We start from the raw sequence: 17383 nt of genomic DNA, 5'->3' as shown, positions 1-17383 counted from the left end.
CAACATTAGCTTAGCTTCACCTTTGAAATTCGTTGTCGACGCATGATCTCATGGCCCGACATTGTGAGAGCTTTTGAGTTTTGAAGCTTGAATGATGGATTTTAAAACCTCTTATATTTCACCGCCCTTCACCATCAGTATAAGCTAAACTCTGGGTTGAAGTCATTAGTTGTATATCGCGATGAAAAACTCCAACATTGGAGTACTACAAATTTTACAACTTCATCAATTTTTGGCAAGATATGAAATTCAAACCTGAACCGCGTACATATTGCTTGCACCAAAATAGTTATTTGTTCAATGCGTAGGAAAAAAACCATAAAAATTTCATATATTTAGAACTAAAAATAACTTTAGCCTAATATTTAAATTAAAATCAGTTTAACTGTTAAATTAAACGATACCATCATTTTACAGAAAAAATTTGAACCAATTCATAAAATTAAGAACCCAAAGCTAGTAAACATAAAATATTATAAATCAAAATCTTCAAAATAACATGAAAAAAAGTTGGACGAATTTGAATATCGTAATCCAAAGAAAATCGCCCAACCCAAAATCGTAAACGGATTCACGGCTTCGCTCTTGTAGATTTGAATTTGAATACCTCATTCCTCCGCCTTTCTTTCCTCTCCCTCCTCCCCCCTAAAATTATCATTCATCAGATCACCTTCGCATTTCTCTCCGCCGAACCCACAAGGAGCTGAATTGCGGTAATCATGGCCTCGGCGCCACCACCGTCGACGGGAAGGGAGCTATTGAGCCCTCCGACCGACGGAATTTCTAACCTCCGATTCTCCAACCACAGTGACCACCTCCTTGTTTCCTCATGGGATAAGGTTTTTAGTTTTATTTTAGTTTTTAGTCTTAGAATGCTAACTCTAATTTTGAACATCTCCGTTCTGATTTCTCGATTTAATTTATTTTTCCTTATCGTTATGGTTGGTTATCAGAGTGTTCGGTTGTATGATGCTAGTGCCAATGCTCTCAGAGGGGAGTTTATGCACGGCGGCGCTGTACTGGATTGTTGCTTCCATGACGATACCTCAGGGTTTAGTGCTTCTGCCGATCATACCGTTAGAAGGTTATTTCCACTTTTATTTTGATCCACATTGTTATCCTTGTAGACAACATTTTATGGTCATTTTTTTCTGAATTGGTCTACTATTTTGTTTTTGTTTCGCTGGCAGGATCTATTAGTTTAATTTACTCTAGTTCCATGTAAGGATTTATATTGTGATGGATTTTAGTTCTTCTCAAACGATATATCACATAGATTGAGTTTTTTGCTTGCTGTTGACTTATGTGGCAATTGGTGGTTGTTATGCTCCAGGCTTGTGTTTAATTACAACAAGGAGGATGTTTTGGGGCGGCATGATGGACCTGTCCGATGTGTTGGATACTCATATGCAACTGGTTGGTTTTTTTATCACCCTTACAATTTTTATTGTTGTAGCTCTACTTAGATATAATTTCCTCTCATAGTAGATTCATCAAAAGAATTCCTTAAATAAAGACTTTTTTTGAAGCAAAAGTTATTTTAGTTATTTGAAGCACATTTAGCCAGAAGACGTGGGGACTGAGAAAATGCAATAGCTGTTAAGAGCAATAATGTATGCATATAAGGCCTAATTTTCATACCTTGTTCAGTGCATTTGACTTAATACTCTCTTTCGTATCCAAATCCACTTCCCTGATCATTGGACCATTGTCTACACAAATATGCTTGTTATTAACTTCTGAATTATATGGTTCTATTTACTACAAGCTCTTGAGGTTGCTGTAGTCCATTCTCAAATTTGAACAAGCTATAAGTGAAGAAGTCAGAAAGTTGAATACTGTAAATAGAAGTTCTTAGTGAATTATCTAATGCTAACTTCGGCTTGGTTCACTACACATGCATGGAGCTATGATAGTTCTAAATATGTTACGCTTGTACATTATCTTGTTTTAGGTCAAGTTATTACGGGTAGCTGGGACAAAACCTTGAAGTGCTGGGATCCAAGAAGTTCCAGTGGCCAGGATCGCTCTGTTGGAACATATACTCAACCTGAGCGTGTTTATTCTATGTCTGTTGTTGGAAATCGCTTAGTGGTTGCTACTGCTGGAAGGCATGTAAATGTGTATGATCTTCGAAACATGTCTCAACCTGAGCAACGGAGGGAATCTTCTTTGAAATACCAAACAAGATGTGTCCGATGTTATCCTAATGGGACAGGTGCTGCTTTATCGACTTAAATTTGCCATAGGTTGCTGTGGGGTGAAATGAGTTGTCGTTCCAGCATGTTTTATCCATAATGACCAGTAGTTATTAAACAGATTGAATATCTTTTATCTGAAAATATAAAATAATGTCTGTGGCGGTTGGTTGATGGTTTCTACTAAGTCGTGACAAATCTACTATATTTGAATGATGAAATTATGCTACCTTGTTAGTTTAAATCCCACAGGGAAAAGATACTTGGTTCAGCTAAGATTTTCTACATTAAGTTTGTAGATAATACTCCATTCTGGAAATTGTCATCCCATATCTGTTCATTTGATTCTAAGTTTATGTTTTCCAGGTTATGCTCTTAGTAGTGTTGAAGGACGAGTAGCCATGGAATTTTTTGACCTGTCAGAGACTGGCCAATCTAAAAAGTATGTATTATTAACCACCCCATACTTGACGATGTGGAAGTAGGAAAAAACTTCCTGAAAAACTACATGACATGATGATAATATAACTTTGGGTGAAAATTTCTATGTTAACTTTCTTTCGATGTCTACTTTGTATCAATTTTCCATTTTCTTTATAAAATGTTAACCAATTATGAATCAGTCTTTTGTGACAATGTTTTATCCTGGAAGTGTGTAAACTTAATTGAAGTGTAACCTAACTGCAGAATTTTAACTGTTTCATAATTCTCTAGTTAATTTTCTCATCTGCAGGTATGCATTCAAGTGCCATAGGAAGTCTGAAGCAGGAAGAGATATTGTATACCCTGTGAATGCCATTGCATTTCACCCTATGTAAGTTTTTTTATTTTTATTTGTGGTCCTGGATCAGTACATCTGACTTCATCTTAATCTTAATAAGGCTGAGGCTGTCGATAAAGTTAATATCTTGAAACTTTAGAGCATAAGAGTATAAACTGCTGTCATCATGCACTATATTTTAGGAGAAGGGTAAACTTATGAGAGGAACAATATTGAAGTTAAACCAATAATGTTTTGTGGTGCTTTTAAATTAAAGCATGTTGTATTGGCCAATCTGTGAATTTCTGTAGATTTCAGATATGTCCACCTGAAAAGAAGCTTGATTAGTGATGAATTAAGGTCATTGTTGGTGGTATCTAACTTCTGTTCATAGTATTTCTTACTTAATAATGCTGCATGTAGCTATGGTACCTTTGCTACTGGAGGTTGTGATGGTTATGTTAACGTGTGGGATGGAAACAACAAGAAAAGGCTTTATCAGGTAGAAGATGCTAATTCTAATTTTTAACTTCGGTTGCCATGTTTCAAAATACATGATTGCTAAGTTCCTCTTATCTGCTACTATTTGGTCACATTGTGAAGTATACGAAGTACCCGACAAGTATTGCAGCATTGTCCTTTAGCAGAGACGGTAGACTGCTGGCTGTTGCTTCTAGTTACACATATGAAGAAGGAGATAAAGTGTGAGAATCCTCTCTCCCTCTACCACTGTCTCTCTGTTCTAATGCATCTTAATTTCTTACTTTGATCACATTTGTAGCCACGAGCCAGATGCCATCTTTGTCCGCAGCGTAAACGAAGTGGAAGTCAAGCCAAAGCCGAAAATGCTTCCCAAATGATCACATGAGTTGGGCAAGACTGAAGTTGCTTGTACTGTGTTCAAATTTTAGCTGAGATCGAGGACCTTATTTGAAATCATTTACTTAGCATACTCGAAATACAATTGAACAGATGATTTTAGTAAAAACGAAAGTAGGCTGCTGCTGTTGCAGCAAGATTCGATCCAGCCCCTACATCCCAACCCAGACCCCATGTTGCTAAAAAGATTTAGTACGAGCAGGAGTAAATTTAGACATTCTAATTAACGATCATCACTTTAAAATTCAAATACAAATGTAATAGTAGATTTTTTGTTAACAGAAAACCAGCGAAAATGTGTTCCCCGCTTCAAGTATTGCAAATGAATTGGCAAAATTGAAACACACGTTGTTCAGAGTCAGACCAAAACATTTCTTTCTATACTTCAAGTTTCTGTATTTTTTTTCTTCGTCCCAGTATACAACAGTTGAAAAGGATGAGCATTAAATCACACTACACTTGTCTTGTGCATAGCCATGAAGTGGATGAGCATTGAAGCACCTCACTTGTGCATAGTGTATGCTTTTCCTGAAGTACCACGCAATATATAAATGGCTAGCAGCACATCATGAGACATTGATTCAGAATAGCAAGGGCATGCCAACCTTGCCACAAAAATCTCACAAGTTTATCTAAACCCTGATGGAGCTGCTTGAGGACCAGCTCCAGCTCTTCTCATTGCTTTCGATTGTGCCAACAATTCTTCATAGTTCTGACAAGGGAACTCATTGTTAGAACAAAATGGTGTGTTTTCTAGAGGCAGTTAAAAACTATGCACACCAAAACATAAAGTTATGAATTTTACCCGCTTCTCAAAGGCAGAATCCTGAGAAGTAATGATCTTGTCAGCAATGCCATAGTCAATGGCCTCTTGTGCTTGGAAATATTTTGGGCGTTGGATGTCCTTCTCAATTTCCTCCTTTGGTTTTCCGATTCCTTTGGCCAAGAGTTCAAGGTAATATTCCGTGTTTGCTTCTAGTTCTTTGGCCTGAGGCAACATATGAGACATGTGCTTAAGCATGCAGTGCAACAACCATCTCTGAGAGAGTGAGAGAGAGAGAGAGAGAGAGACCTTAATCCACATGTCAATGACAGCTCCACTTGATCTATTTACTTTTGGGAGGTACAATTTTGCTGCAGCAAGAAGCACAACCGTAAAAACCTAAAAGGCACACAAGTTTTCAACTAACATGGAGGCATCAAATAAATCAACTAGTATCACCAATTCAGTAAGCAAAGCACACGAGAAGTTACCTTTGACATTGTCATTGTATCTTTAATAGTAAAGCTTGAAATGTTTGACATAAGAACACACACACAGAGGGAGAGAGAGAGAGAGGTTAAACATGCAAAATGTCATATGAACATAGGCCAAACCAGCAGGATCCTAATAAAAAAAATAGCCACAGAGCACAAAAGCTCATGTGCTTAATCAGTAGCAACACAATGTAGCCTGTTCTTCTTGAAGAAATTGGGTTTAGGGTTGTTATAGTAAGAAGTAATTCATATTCCATATTGCTAAAGGAGCTAGCGCCATAGAATCAATCATTAGGGGCTTCAAAATACATCCAAGATAAATCATTGATAAATCATTCACAGATTCACTTCATCATCTATCAACTCACACTATTATATTGTTATGGACCTTCGATAACCTCACAACCCTAGCCAACTAAGCCTGCCAAGTGCCAACCATCAGCTTGGTTGTGATTCCTATGGCAGGAGAGATAAGCTCATGAAGACCTACCCCAGACAACATGATAATAATAATAATAATAATAATAATAATAATAATAATAATAATAATAATAATAATAATAATAATAATAATAATAATAACAGTAATAATAATAATAACAATAATAATAATAATAAAGTTTCTTTGAGACACAAGACATGTAAGAAGCACCAATAAATCATAATATTCATAAGCAGAGTGACATATACAGGTCATATCTTACTGGATGAGTTTGGCTGTAACCCGCGATAGCCTTCTGCTCCAAGAGACAAAAGCATTGCTGCTTGGCCGTACGCCATTCCACAATTTACAGTGTAGACATCTGCTTTGCAATACTAATGAAAGAGCAGTTGGATGAAATGTCAAACTCCAGACACCAAGAATACAATTAAAAGAGGCAAGTCTCCACAGCTAACTGTCAACTCAGTAACTTAAGTTAGTATTTATCAGGATCTTACAGCCATAGTGTCGGCAATTGCATAAGCCTCGGTTTCAGATCCAACAGTCTCCATCTTCTCATTCTGGGTAAATAAACAAGGCCAGAAGAGAAAAATGTAAGATATAAAAAAAAAGTAATACCGAATAGTACTAATTTATGTGAGACATTCAGGTGATTACAGATTACCTGAGTACCAGATGAGTTGATATACAGATATATTGGCTTCGTTGGGCTGTCATAATCCAACCACATAAATTGAGCAACAAGAAGCTCGGTCACAGCCGGTACAATCTGCAACAGACAGAATTAAACAGTAAGAACAAAGAAACGTGACTTAAAAGAATCAAGCCTACAAGCCAATTAAGTAAGAGCTCCACTACCGGCATCCCCAAATACACAATCCGGGCATCCAAAAGCAAAGATGGCAAATCAGGAGGAGCAGTTCTAGGCCTTCCAATACCTCTGGCCCCTCCGCGGTACATGCTTACGCTCATGCTATACTTGGAGGGACCTCCTTCACTCATGCCAGTTGTGCTCCACATTCCACCATGACTCAAGTAATTGCAAGCTGATGAAATGCTTTCCTGAGTAAACAAAAGCTAATCAGTATTCTCTTGAAGAAAGATTCCTCAAGCAGAAAAAGTGTTTCCTCTACCTTCTAATAACGATTTTTGTAAATCACAGCCATATGAAGCAGTACATCAATAAGAAAGGAAAGGAAGAAGGTATCACCCAGTTTACAGACTAGGGCAATAGCATGGGATATTCAATATAATTAGGAGACATAAGTATACACATATGGAGTATATGATATTTCAAACACACGCAAAGATTTGTACCTCCGTGACTTTCTCTGACTGTCGGCGGACAGGGTTATCTTCTGTCATGAACATATCCATCTGCGATGGTGAAAGGCCGTATAGATACTGAGGCGCATTCTTGTAATTTTCCATCACTAAAAAAGATATGGTACCTCAGTTACATGCTGCATAACTGTTGAGACATTTTAATGCAAGATAAAAGTTTTTTTCCACAAACCATTGAATGATGAAATAAGTCGAAGAAAAGAGCTCAACTAAAAGTAATGCACAGTACAACAATATATGACCAAAACACAAGCATGACCCAATGTGTGATTGGTCATAATTGCTTTAACATCTCAAATAGTTACATTTAACTAATCGACTAATCGGAAAATTAAAGCCTGAATGCTAAAAATGTTACAGTAACTTATTCGTGGAGCCCACTCTACTCTACTATCTCGAGGGCATCTAAGCTCTATGGAATCCCTCTTTAAACTTCAAAATCAAGATTATCCTCAGAGAAACAAAGTAAAGGCATATGTGCATCCAACAATGTATTCCATCTCAAATAAAAATTAACTACAGACGATCTCATCAAAATAGCCCGATTTCTGCTCAGAGGATCTGGATATAAATAAGTTCCTTCCTCAAAGTAGGCTTCCTCAGCAACCAGATATCATCGACCCAGTTGGCAACATCTTATATCACTTCACAGCATATCGTCTAATACATCCAACTAAGGCCTTGTTACCTCACTATATCGTCTACAGTATCTTCTGCTCTTACTTAACTTGACAGCAGTTGCAGTTTGGAAGAAGCTTAAAAAAGCACAGTGCATTAGGAAAAAGAAAAGAGGAAAAAAACTGTAGCAATCAGCTAGTATGTTGTAGTTTTTCCAGGATAAATACAAATTGCATTACACACACAAATTCTTCACAACATACGCTAGTTCTCGCCACAAAACACGAAGACAAGCCTCCGAATTAAAAACCACGAAAATCTCCCGCGAGCAAGGGTTAAAAATTAAACTACCACAAAAGTTAACAAGCAAAACAATACAGCCATAAAATAAAAAAATAAGACGGAAAAGGGTAAGATAATAGCATCACATTCACATACATCCATCTTTGAGATTCTCTTGGCGAAATTGTTTGGGTATATGGTCGAGAGAGTTGCGTGCTACCGGAGCCTTGAATCCACATCTCCGAATCGCGCCTTTACGAGCCTTTGCTGCGAAAAGGAGCTTGGGGTTCTGCAGGAAAGCAGAGTTCCCAAGCAAGTCACGGTTATCTAAGGAAGTTGTGGATGAGAGGGGCGAGAGTAGGAGAGAAGAAGACGCCATTGAAATTGCGAAATGAAGCCAACACTTCAGAAAATAATTAAGTATTTTGATGCAATTAATCCAAAAATACCGATTTTAACAATCACAAATATTTAACGCTTTTTCAGTATTGGGCTTAATTTGCATTTTTATCGGCCCAAAGTGTTTTTGTACTAAATTTAAAGGGGCAATGACCTCAAAAAGAACAAATTTTATCTAAAATTTAGTAAACATTTTAGTGAATTTTTCATGAGCTCTATTTAATTTTAAATTAAATTTGATGTGGCACGTCAGATTATATAGTTGAACAAAAGCGTCAAGTATATAACAATGGCGCCAGCAATGACGCCGTTTTTGATAGGCGTAGAAAACATTTTTTAAATTGAATAAATTTGCAATTTTTACGATCAAAGTTTTAAGTTTGTAAAAAAGGATCAAATTTCCGCGGAAGTGTAAATTTAGAGGCCAATAACCCAAATAAAAATTATTGAGATGAATTGGAGCTTGTATATACATTGAAAAAACTAATCAAACTATGTAAGAAACTTTTGAGAAAATTACTACGTCCAAACTAAACACATAAGTTTCCAAATATAATTAATAGAAAAACACATAATAATTAAATAAGGAGAAATTACAAACGTGTGGACAAAGAGCAAATAAGCTAAAACTTCCAACTTATTAAATGGATGAGAAGCAGCTTAGTTGCACTAATTTAATAACTGTGTCAACTAATTAATTTCTGTTTTCTAGTAGTAGTATAATTATGTATGTAATCGCAATAATTTTATTTTGCATACAGCTATCGTTTCAAGTGTCGAAATTGTGAAAAATTAGGAAAGAAATCTAAAGTAGCGCACTGCTGTATTAGAGTTAGCATACATACAACGCATAAAATTACCTTATTTAGAGCATCTCCAATGCAAATAGGCCAGCCACTCTCTCTCCCTGCCACGTTAGCAGCACTAAAAATCAACCTGCCATATCAGATTTAGGCCAGCCATAGGCCAGCCGCAATAAAAATAATTCAAAATATACTACATTTATGGAATTAAAATTACGATTAAATTACGAAATTAAATTTACGACACATATACGGGAAAATTCATTAATTGCATTAAAAAAAAGGTACATTGATAAAAAAAAAATTTACATAATACAGAAAAAAAAACTAACGGCGTGCAGTCCTCCGTGCCCACAACTCTTCAATTATATCCTTTTGGAGTTGAATATGAGCTTCCACTTGGCGCACGTCAGCAAATTCCTTGAGGCGGCCGGCTTCATCGAGAGGTACCCCACGTCGTACGCTAGGGGTGGCCGTTTCGTGGCTTGGACCGGCTTCATCGTCATTGGCCTAACTAGTCAGTTGTACGCCTTCATCTTCGACGATCGTGTTGTGCAGGATAACGCAGGCGTACAGTATTTGGGAAACGCATCTGACACCCCACAAACGCGTTGGACCCTTAATTGCCGCCCATCGAGACTGGAGCACACCAAATGCGCGCTCCACGTCCTTGCGCGCCGACTCCTGTCGTTCCGCAAAGTAGGTCTTCCTTTCATCACTTGCGTGCCTGATCGTCTTCACAAAGACAGGCCACCTAGGGTATATCCCATCCGCCAAGTAGTAGCCCATATCATGCCGGTTGCCGTTGGCCACAAATGAGACGGCTGGACCGACGCCCTGGCACTTCTCGTTGAAGAGGGGAGACGACTTCAGGACGTTGAGGTCGTTGTTCGACCCGGCTACCCCAAAATACGCATGCCAGATCCACAGCCGGTAATCAACTACGACCTCGAGGATCATCGTGGGATTCTTTGACTTGTAGCCGGTCGTGTAGGCCCCCTTCCAGGCAGTCGGACAGTTCTTCCACTCCCAATGCATACAATCTATGCTGCCTAACATCCCGGGGAACCCATGCTTCTCCCCGTGCACCTGCATCAAATTCTGACAATCTTGGGGAGTAGGGCTTCGAAGGTACTCCTCACCGAAAATGTTTATCACGCCCTCACAGAAATACTTCAGACAATCCAGAGCAGTCGTCTCAGTCGTCTCACCGATGTGGAGGTACTCATCCCACATGTTTGCCGCGCCTCCGTAGGCCAACTGCCTGATTGCCACCGTGCACTTTTGAATAGGGGTGTGGCCGGGTCTGCCAACCGCATCGTGCCTGAAGCGGAAACACAGATATCGACGCTCCAAAGCGTCAACGATACGCATAAACAACTCCCTGCGCATTCTAAAACGCCGCCGGAACATGTTTGCGGGAAACCGCGGGTTCTCTGAAAAATAGTCGTCATACAGCCGCTGATGTGCAGCTACGTGATCCCGATCAGTCACTGCTCGGCGGTGGACAACCCGTGGAGGGCGAGATATCGCTTGCTGTTCCACCCTACGCATGTACCGCTCCATCTCGCGGTTCATGTAGGCCTCCATAGCCTCATTCATCCTCCGTTCGTACTCCTCAGCATCCCCACCACTACCACCACTGCTACCATCCGCGTTACTCATCGCTCGATGATGCTCTTGTACAGAAAGTTAGAGAGAGAGAAAATTCGTTAAAACAAGTGGTGCAAATGAAAATGAAACTAAAATCGCGTTTATATAGGTTTTAAAAAAAAAATCGAAAATACGGCGCTGGCCGATCGGCACGCCACAATTGTGGCCAGCGCATCGGCCAGCGCCACGCGATCGGCTAGCCCTGACCGGTTTTTTCGCTGATTTGGCGCTAGCCTGCTCCAATGGTTCGGCTAGCCGACCGGCTAGCCACGTGAATCGGCTAGCCGGCATTGGAGATGCTCTTATGACTTCCCAACGGATCTAAGTATTAAACTAGTTAGGGTCTCCAACTGCTGGCACACTCAATCCTCTGACTCAAAATCACATCCCCTCCTTCCCTTGATTTCCAAAATCTTCCATCCCGATCCCTCTCTATATATATGTATAGGTCGGCCAATTGCATTCCTCATACCACTCCATTCTATCTCTCTCTCTCTCTCAATTAATTAGTATTTCCATACTTTAATTTGCACTCGTGATCATCGTGATCATATATGGACAGTGTTGCTATCCGGTTGATTGTGACAGCGAGGCGTTCCCGGCGACCACCGCCGCGCCGGCATGCTCAAGGCCCTAATTCTGCTTGCCAACTCCGACGGCGGATTCTGTTCAAAATCAACAATCTTTCCACCTAAGAAACACCAAGCTGAAGTCCCTGGATCCGTCGCCGTGGTGGCGAAAAAGCAAGAGGCAGGGTCTCCTGATACGCCTCTGGCGGCGAAAGATTGGTTCTGCGATGAGGTGTTCGAATCAGCGCAGGCACTCGGCGGCCACATGAGATTGAGCACCCACCGTGTTAACAAGGAAAGGCCTCACAAATGCTCCTACTACAATCAGACGTTCCCCACCGGTCAAGCTCTGGGAGGCCACAAGCGGAAGCACTACGATGGACCTACACTCCCCAGAAAATCCGCTAAGTGCTGCGTTGCCATCGACCTCAACCTGCCAGCGCCTCAATAATAGGATTATTGTTTCAAACCCTAGTTTTGTTGTAATTAATTCCACTGTTATTTGTGAATTTTTTTTAATTCAATGCTGTTCAAGACGAAGTTGATCATTTTTTTGTAAATTCAATGTCGTTTCAAGTGTCCCATTTGCAGTAGAGATGGTTTCTATTCAATAACCAGATACATGACCATGATCATACTGTAGATTGAAATTTCAAAATCGACTATTTTTATTTTGTATGTATGGTGTTGTATTTGTGCCGGAATGTAGATGAAAGATGAATTATAGTAGTACCATCTTTCTCACTACAAATGTTCCCAAGTTGTTAAAAAAACAACATAAACCAAAATACTAGGAGTATTTGACCACTAAAATGCGCAAGTCCAGATATACCCCCGGCGAGAGCTCATGATTACATTAAAACCCAGTAAAAATAGGAAAACTTCCGAATGGTAAAATAGTCTTTTCACCGCTTGCGATTCCCCCGCTCGCTATATAATCCCCAATCTTAAAATCTAGGGTATAAAAGGCCCAATTCCTCTCCCTCTCATTTTCCCATCTCTCACTCTCTCTCGCGCGCGGAGATTCTTTGCAACGATTTCTGGATCCCCAACGATCAATCAGTCTAAAACACGGTGAATTTTTTTCCTTCTTTGTTATGTTTTATTTATTTTTCTCACTTTTCGATTTGACAGAATGACGAGGACTGTTTTTTGATTGTGATTATTCTTCTTCCACTATGAATCTGTTAGTGTAGGTGTAGTAGTACTGTTGTTGGAGAATAATGGCGACCTTCGAGCTATATCGGAGATCAACGATCGGAATGTGTTTGACGGAAACTTTGGATCAGATGGTTTCTACCGGAGTATTGAGCCCCGAACTCGCCATTCAAGTTTTAATTCAATTTGACAAGGTTATCTGTTTCTTGGTCAATATGATTATTTATGATACAGATGGACTGTTCTGAACTGATTTGGGATCATATTCTTGGCTGTTAATTCAATTCTCAGATAAGAGGCGTGATTCTTTTTTGAATCAGTTAATATTGAGGAATTCGGAAGACTGATTTTGAAGTGAGCATTCATACTACATGTTTTTCATCTCCAAAGATCTTTATTTTTATTTTTTCCCCTTTAATTTGTTTAACTTTTACCACGTAATTCAGTGTGGTGAGACAAGTAAAGACTTTCATTTAATAACATGTTTGTAAAACATTTTCCATCAATGTTTTTAAATTGCAAAAAAAAATCAACTGCCAGTTGGTAAAATTTATATCTGTGTGCAGATTACCTAAAGTCAGGAACGAATTCAAAATCTGATATTCTTGATGGAGTTGATATTTGGATAACTATGCATAGTGATGGGATTGCAAGTTGATAGCGCTAGCTCTAGTATGCTAGCATGTTATTTGCATGCCAGCTCTGCACTGGAATTATATCTAATGTTGTTCACTCTTTGCAGTCAATGAGTGAAGCTCTAGAGACTGAGGTGAAGAACAAGTGATAAGGCTCGTTTCATGCATTGGTTTAGGGTTAAAATTCTGTGCATTTGGGGCGCTAATGTGCGTTTATGAGTTCAGGTGCGTAGTAAATCTGTCGGACCCAGGAGTTGCTGTTACCTGACCTGGCAGATGCAAAAGAGATGAAATTGAAGCAAAAATCAGAAGTCGTCTTTCAGACCTGGGAGAATCAAAAGTTGACAACAGGAGCAGAATGGAGCGAGAGCAAATTATTTTAAAGTGTCTTACTCAAGGGCAGGAGTGTAAAATCACCAGAGGGGATACCCTAGGGATCAGAGCCTCACATATATAAAGAGCTCAACCTTGAAGAGCAAGACAGACCGTGAACAGACCGGTTCGTGAAGGGACTAACAGCGGAAGCACACACATAAATCAATTACAAATAATTCAGATCTATTTAGCGGATTATTTAGACAAATTCTATTCGCGTAATTATCACATGTATCATGCTCATAACTCAAATAATAACATGCTTTAAATTAATTAAAACCTAAAACATGCTTTTCTAAGGTTCAGCCATTATACCTTGATGATTCTCCAAAGAATCGAAGATGGCTAGCGCCTTCTCCACGTGAAGATCTTTTAGTACAAAACCACGGATCTTCTGACTGGTTCCCGGACTGTGAACTGATATCAGGGTGGGCTGATCTCACCAGTGCACTAGGACTTAAATAGAGAAGAAAGAAATCCTTTCCCACGGAGGAGAAAAATTCGACCTCTACTAGGAGTAGGGGGGGCCAAAAATTTGAGAGAAAAACAAGTGTGTTTTCTGTCTCCTTTATTCTCCTATTTATAATAAGTCACATATTGGGCCCAGACAGGGATCTATGGAAGACTTTGGATATGGGCTCCTCCAATTAGCTTTTTACTAATTAAATTAAACCCAATTTAATATAAGCTAAAAATTGGAATATTACGAGCAGCCACTACAGAAGTAATACTGCACTCTCCATCCAAATCCGAAATTATAAGTACTTCAGGTTTCCAATGCTTTATATTTATTTCCCGCGCTTAAGATAGAAACATCCATTAATTAATTATTGTCTGCTATGGACTTAAGTAATTAATATCTTATTTATTCCAAGAGAGGACTCAGCAAGAAAATCTTATTTATTATTCATAGAGTAATTAAACTCTAACTAGCTAGTTTCCGAATAATAAAACCTTATTTCAAGCTTCTCTTGAGGATGTTATCAAACGAGACTCACCTCGCGCATGATTCAACATAATAGCAATCCTAGCACCGCTAGATATTAATCACCACTACCCAATATACCAGGCTTATTGGGTTGCGAAAAACCCGCACCATTTGGTAAGTCAGAGTAGTGCATAATCAATACCGTATGCTCAATGCTAACGTACATTGGTTGAGAAATAATTTACGAGACCTCGTCTTTCAGTAGATAGCATAAAGACTGTCTCGCTGTTAGATCCATTCAGTGCTATACCACACCAATGTCATCTTATTTCAGTAAGGCTTAGAAATAATCGGACTGACATTGCAACCTTTCACGATAGGTAGTCTAAGCCTATCTAGGTTGTGAAATTATTCTTTTTCTTTGTTTAGAACTGACCGTGTTACCTTAAAGTGAACGGCGCCTACAACCGGTCTACTAAAACAAAGACTTAGACTTTGTTAAGTTACTTATACATTTAAATATGCAATAAACATCCATTAAATGTAAAACATAACAACATTATGACAAAAATAATCTGTTTATTCATTTGGAAAATAAAATAAGAGTTTTAACAGTATTCAATCACTCGAAAGGTGATTTCTATTATACAAACTCTAACAATCTCCCACTTATACTCAAAACAGCTTTCGAGTATACAATAAAAATGTGCACTACGTCTAATTCTCCCACTTATACTGAAAGAGAGTTGAGGTCTCGAGTGAGTCGAACTCCCATTCCTTCTACATGGCGCTCGAACGGTTTGACCGCCATTGCCTTAGTAAAAGGATCTGCCAGGTTGTTCTCTGACGCAATCCTGAACACTGCTATGTCTCCTCTCTGCACTATATCTCTGATGATATGATACTTCCTCTCAATGTGTTTGCTCGCTTTGTGAGCTCTTGGCTCCTTCGAATTTGCCACAGCACCAGAATTGTCACAATAAATGGTGATGCTCTTGGGCAGATTCGTAACCACACCTAAGTCCATAAGAAAGTTCTTGAGCCATACAGCCTCCTTTGCAGCCTCCGAAGCGGCCACATATTCGGCTTCCATGGTAGAGTCTGCAATGCATTTCTGCTTTACACTCTTCCAAATTACGGCTCCACCTCCTAAGTTAAACACATAACCAGAAGTAGATTTCCTCGAGTCCTGATCAGCTTGAAAGTCTGAATCAGTATATCCCAAAGGACATAGCTCGCCTGCTTTGTAAACTAGAACATAGTCCTTAGTCCGTTTAAGGTACTTGAGTATGTTCTTTACTGCAGTCCAATGTCCTTGGCCCGGATTTGACTGATATCTTGCTACCATGCCAACATCAAAGCAAATATCAGGCCTTGTACAAAGCATAGCATACATGAGACTACCAACTGCTGAAGCGTATGGTATCCTTCTCATTTCTGCTATCTCAGATGCAGTCTTAGGACACATCTCTTGAGATAAATGGACGCCATGTCTAAAAGGTAAGAAACCTTTCTTGGCATCTTGCATGCTAAAACGACTAAGTACAGTATCGATGTAGGGTTCTTGGGATAAGCACAACATCCTTTTCTCACGATCCCTAAGGACCTTGATACCTAGGATGTGTCCCGCATCTCCCATATCCTTCATCTTGAACTGGTTTGACAACCAAGTTCGAACTGATGACAACATCTTTTTATTGTTTCCAATTAGAAGAATGTCATCTACATATAAAACTAAGAACACCACATTCCCTTTTTCTACCTTCTTGTACACACAGCTCTCGTTAGGGCATTTTTCGAATCCAAACTTATGAACAGTTTGATCGAAGCACTGATTCCATGATCTAGATGCTTGCTTGAGGCCATAAATGGCCTTCTTAAGCTTCCAAACCATGTGCTCTTTGCCTTTTACGGCATAACCCTCGGGTTGTTCCATGTAGATGGTCTCCTCAAGACTACCGTTCAAGAACGCAGTCTTAACGTCCATCTGCCATACATCCCAATCCATATAAGCTGCTATAGACAACAGTATCCGGATCGATGTGAGCATGGCTACCGAGGAGAAGGTCTCGTCGTAGTCGACACCCTCCTTTTGGGTATACCCCTTAGCCACTAGTCTTGCCTTAAAGACTTTAACTCGTCCATCGGGTCCACGTTTACGTTTGTATATCCACTTACTCCCAATGGCAGTACAGCCTTCGGGTAGGACGGACAAATCGTAGACGTCTTTGTCTATCATAGATTGTAGTTCCGAATCCATTGCTTTCACCCATTCGCAATGATCGATATCCGCCTGCGCCTCTGCAAAATTCCAGGGATCTGGTACACTGCTGTCCGAGGAGTGATCCATAGATTCTCCCAAACCAATGTACCTTTCGGGCTCATGAGAGACCCTCCCACTGCGGGCCGGCACTACAATATTAGGTGTAGAAGTTGAAGGTTCGGGAATTGGTTGTACTATAGGTATTTGTTCTTGGTTAATGGAACTTGTGACTGAAGTGAGCTCTTCAAGAGCCACCTCACTGCTGGGTTTATGATTCATAACAAAGTCTTCCTCTAAGAATGTCGCGTGAGTACTTACAATGACTTTCTTGTCTCGGAGACTATAGAATTCATAAGCTTTCGAATCTTTGGGGTACCCTATAAACAAACATACCTCTGTCCTTGAGCCCAACTTAGTTGGTTCCTTTTCCAAAACGTGAGCTGGACACCCCCATATCTTGAGATGTTCTAGATTGGGCTTACGCCTAGTCCACAACTCATATGGAGTAGCAGAAACAAATTTTGACGGTAAATTGTCTAAAATATGACTCGCGGAAAGCAAGGCATGTCCCCAAAACGAAATAGGCAGTCGTGCATAACTCATCATCGATCGGACCATGTTCAACAAGGTCCTATTCCTTCTTTCAGCTACGCCATTCTGCTGGGGTGTGCCCGGCGCAGTCGTTTGGGATTCAATTCCCTCTACTAATAAGTAGTCCAAAAACTCGGCACTGAGGTACTCGCTTCCGCGATCAGATCGCAGGCTCTTGATACGTTTTCCATGATGCGTCTCCGCATAAGCCTTAAACTCCTTGAACTTG

At 39.7% G+C, this 17383-nt stretch overlaps 3 protein-coding genes across 7 annotated transcripts in view; 2 read left to right on the top strand and 1 right to left on the bottom strand.

The window, feature by feature from the left end:
• The first annotated feature begins 499 nt into the window (after positions 1 to 499).
• Positions 500 to 3985, top strand: LOC125214090 (mitotic checkpoint protein BUB3.1-like). The gene is made up of 9 exons (XM_089062609.1): positions 500 to 839; positions 954 to 1084; positions 1334 to 1416; positions 1955 to 2218; positions 2565 to 2640; positions 2932 to 3012; positions 3382 to 3460; positions 3562 to 3662; positions 3740 to 3985. Exons 1-9 carry the CDS (start codon positions 720 to 722, stop codon positions 3816 to 3818), a joined length of 1014 nt encoding a protein of 337 aa, XP_088918735.1. The 5' UTR covers positions 500 to 719; the 3' UTR covers positions 3819 to 3985.
• A 200-nt stretch (positions 3986 to 4185) lies between these two features.
• LOC148933247 (ATP-dependent Clp protease proteolytic subunit-related protein 1, chloroplastic-like) lies at positions 4186 to 8184 on the bottom strand. The gene is made up of 9 exons (XM_089062608.1): positions 7937 to 8184; positions 6854 to 6969; positions 6395 to 6598; positions 6201 to 6305; positions 6034 to 6096; positions 5799 to 5910; positions 4910 to 4971; positions 4643 to 4825; positions 4186 to 4549 (listed from the first exon to the last, which is right to left on the bottom strand). Exons 1-9 carry the CDS (start codon positions 8157 to 8159, stop codon positions 4466 to 4468), a joined length of 1152 nt encoding a protein of 383 aa, XP_088918734.1. The 5' UTR covers positions 8160 to 8184; the 3' UTR covers positions 4186 to 4465.
• Positions 8185 to 12185: 4001 nt separating this feature from the next.
• Positions 12186 to 17383, top strand: part of LOC148933245 (transcription initiation factor IIA subunit 2-like) — a 50169-nt gene continuing 44971 nt past the window's right edge. The window contains exons 1-4 of one of the 5 annotated variants that reach the window (XR_016134710.1): positions 12189 to 12278; positions 12401 to 12556; positions 12654 to 12716; positions 13105 to 13585. Coding sequence is in view for 1 of the 5 variants with exons in the window: in XM_089063270.1 (XP_088919396.1) it covers positions 12428 to 12556; positions 13105 to 13142 (167 nt within the window). In the remaining 4 variants the exon portion in view is untranslated. Of the gene's footprint in view, positions 12279 to 12395; positions 12717 to 13104; positions 13586 to 17383 lie in introns of those variants that run through there. The other 4 variants (XR_016134711.1, XM_089063270.1, XR_016134712.1 and 1 more) reach the window with 4 other exon arrangements.

This window comes from Salvia hispanica, chromosome 1, assembly GCF_029641045.1.
Source record: "Salvia hispanica isolate PSC_SH4W2 chromosome 1, Shi_PSC_v1, whole genome shotgun sequence".
In the NCBI taxonomy this organism is placed as follows: Eukaryota; Viridiplantae; Streptophyta; class Magnoliopsida; order Lamiales; family Lamiaceae; genus Salvia; species Salvia hispanica.
Note: the sequence above shows the minus strand (reverse complement) of the source record. Positions and strands in the feature narration are given on the sequence as shown.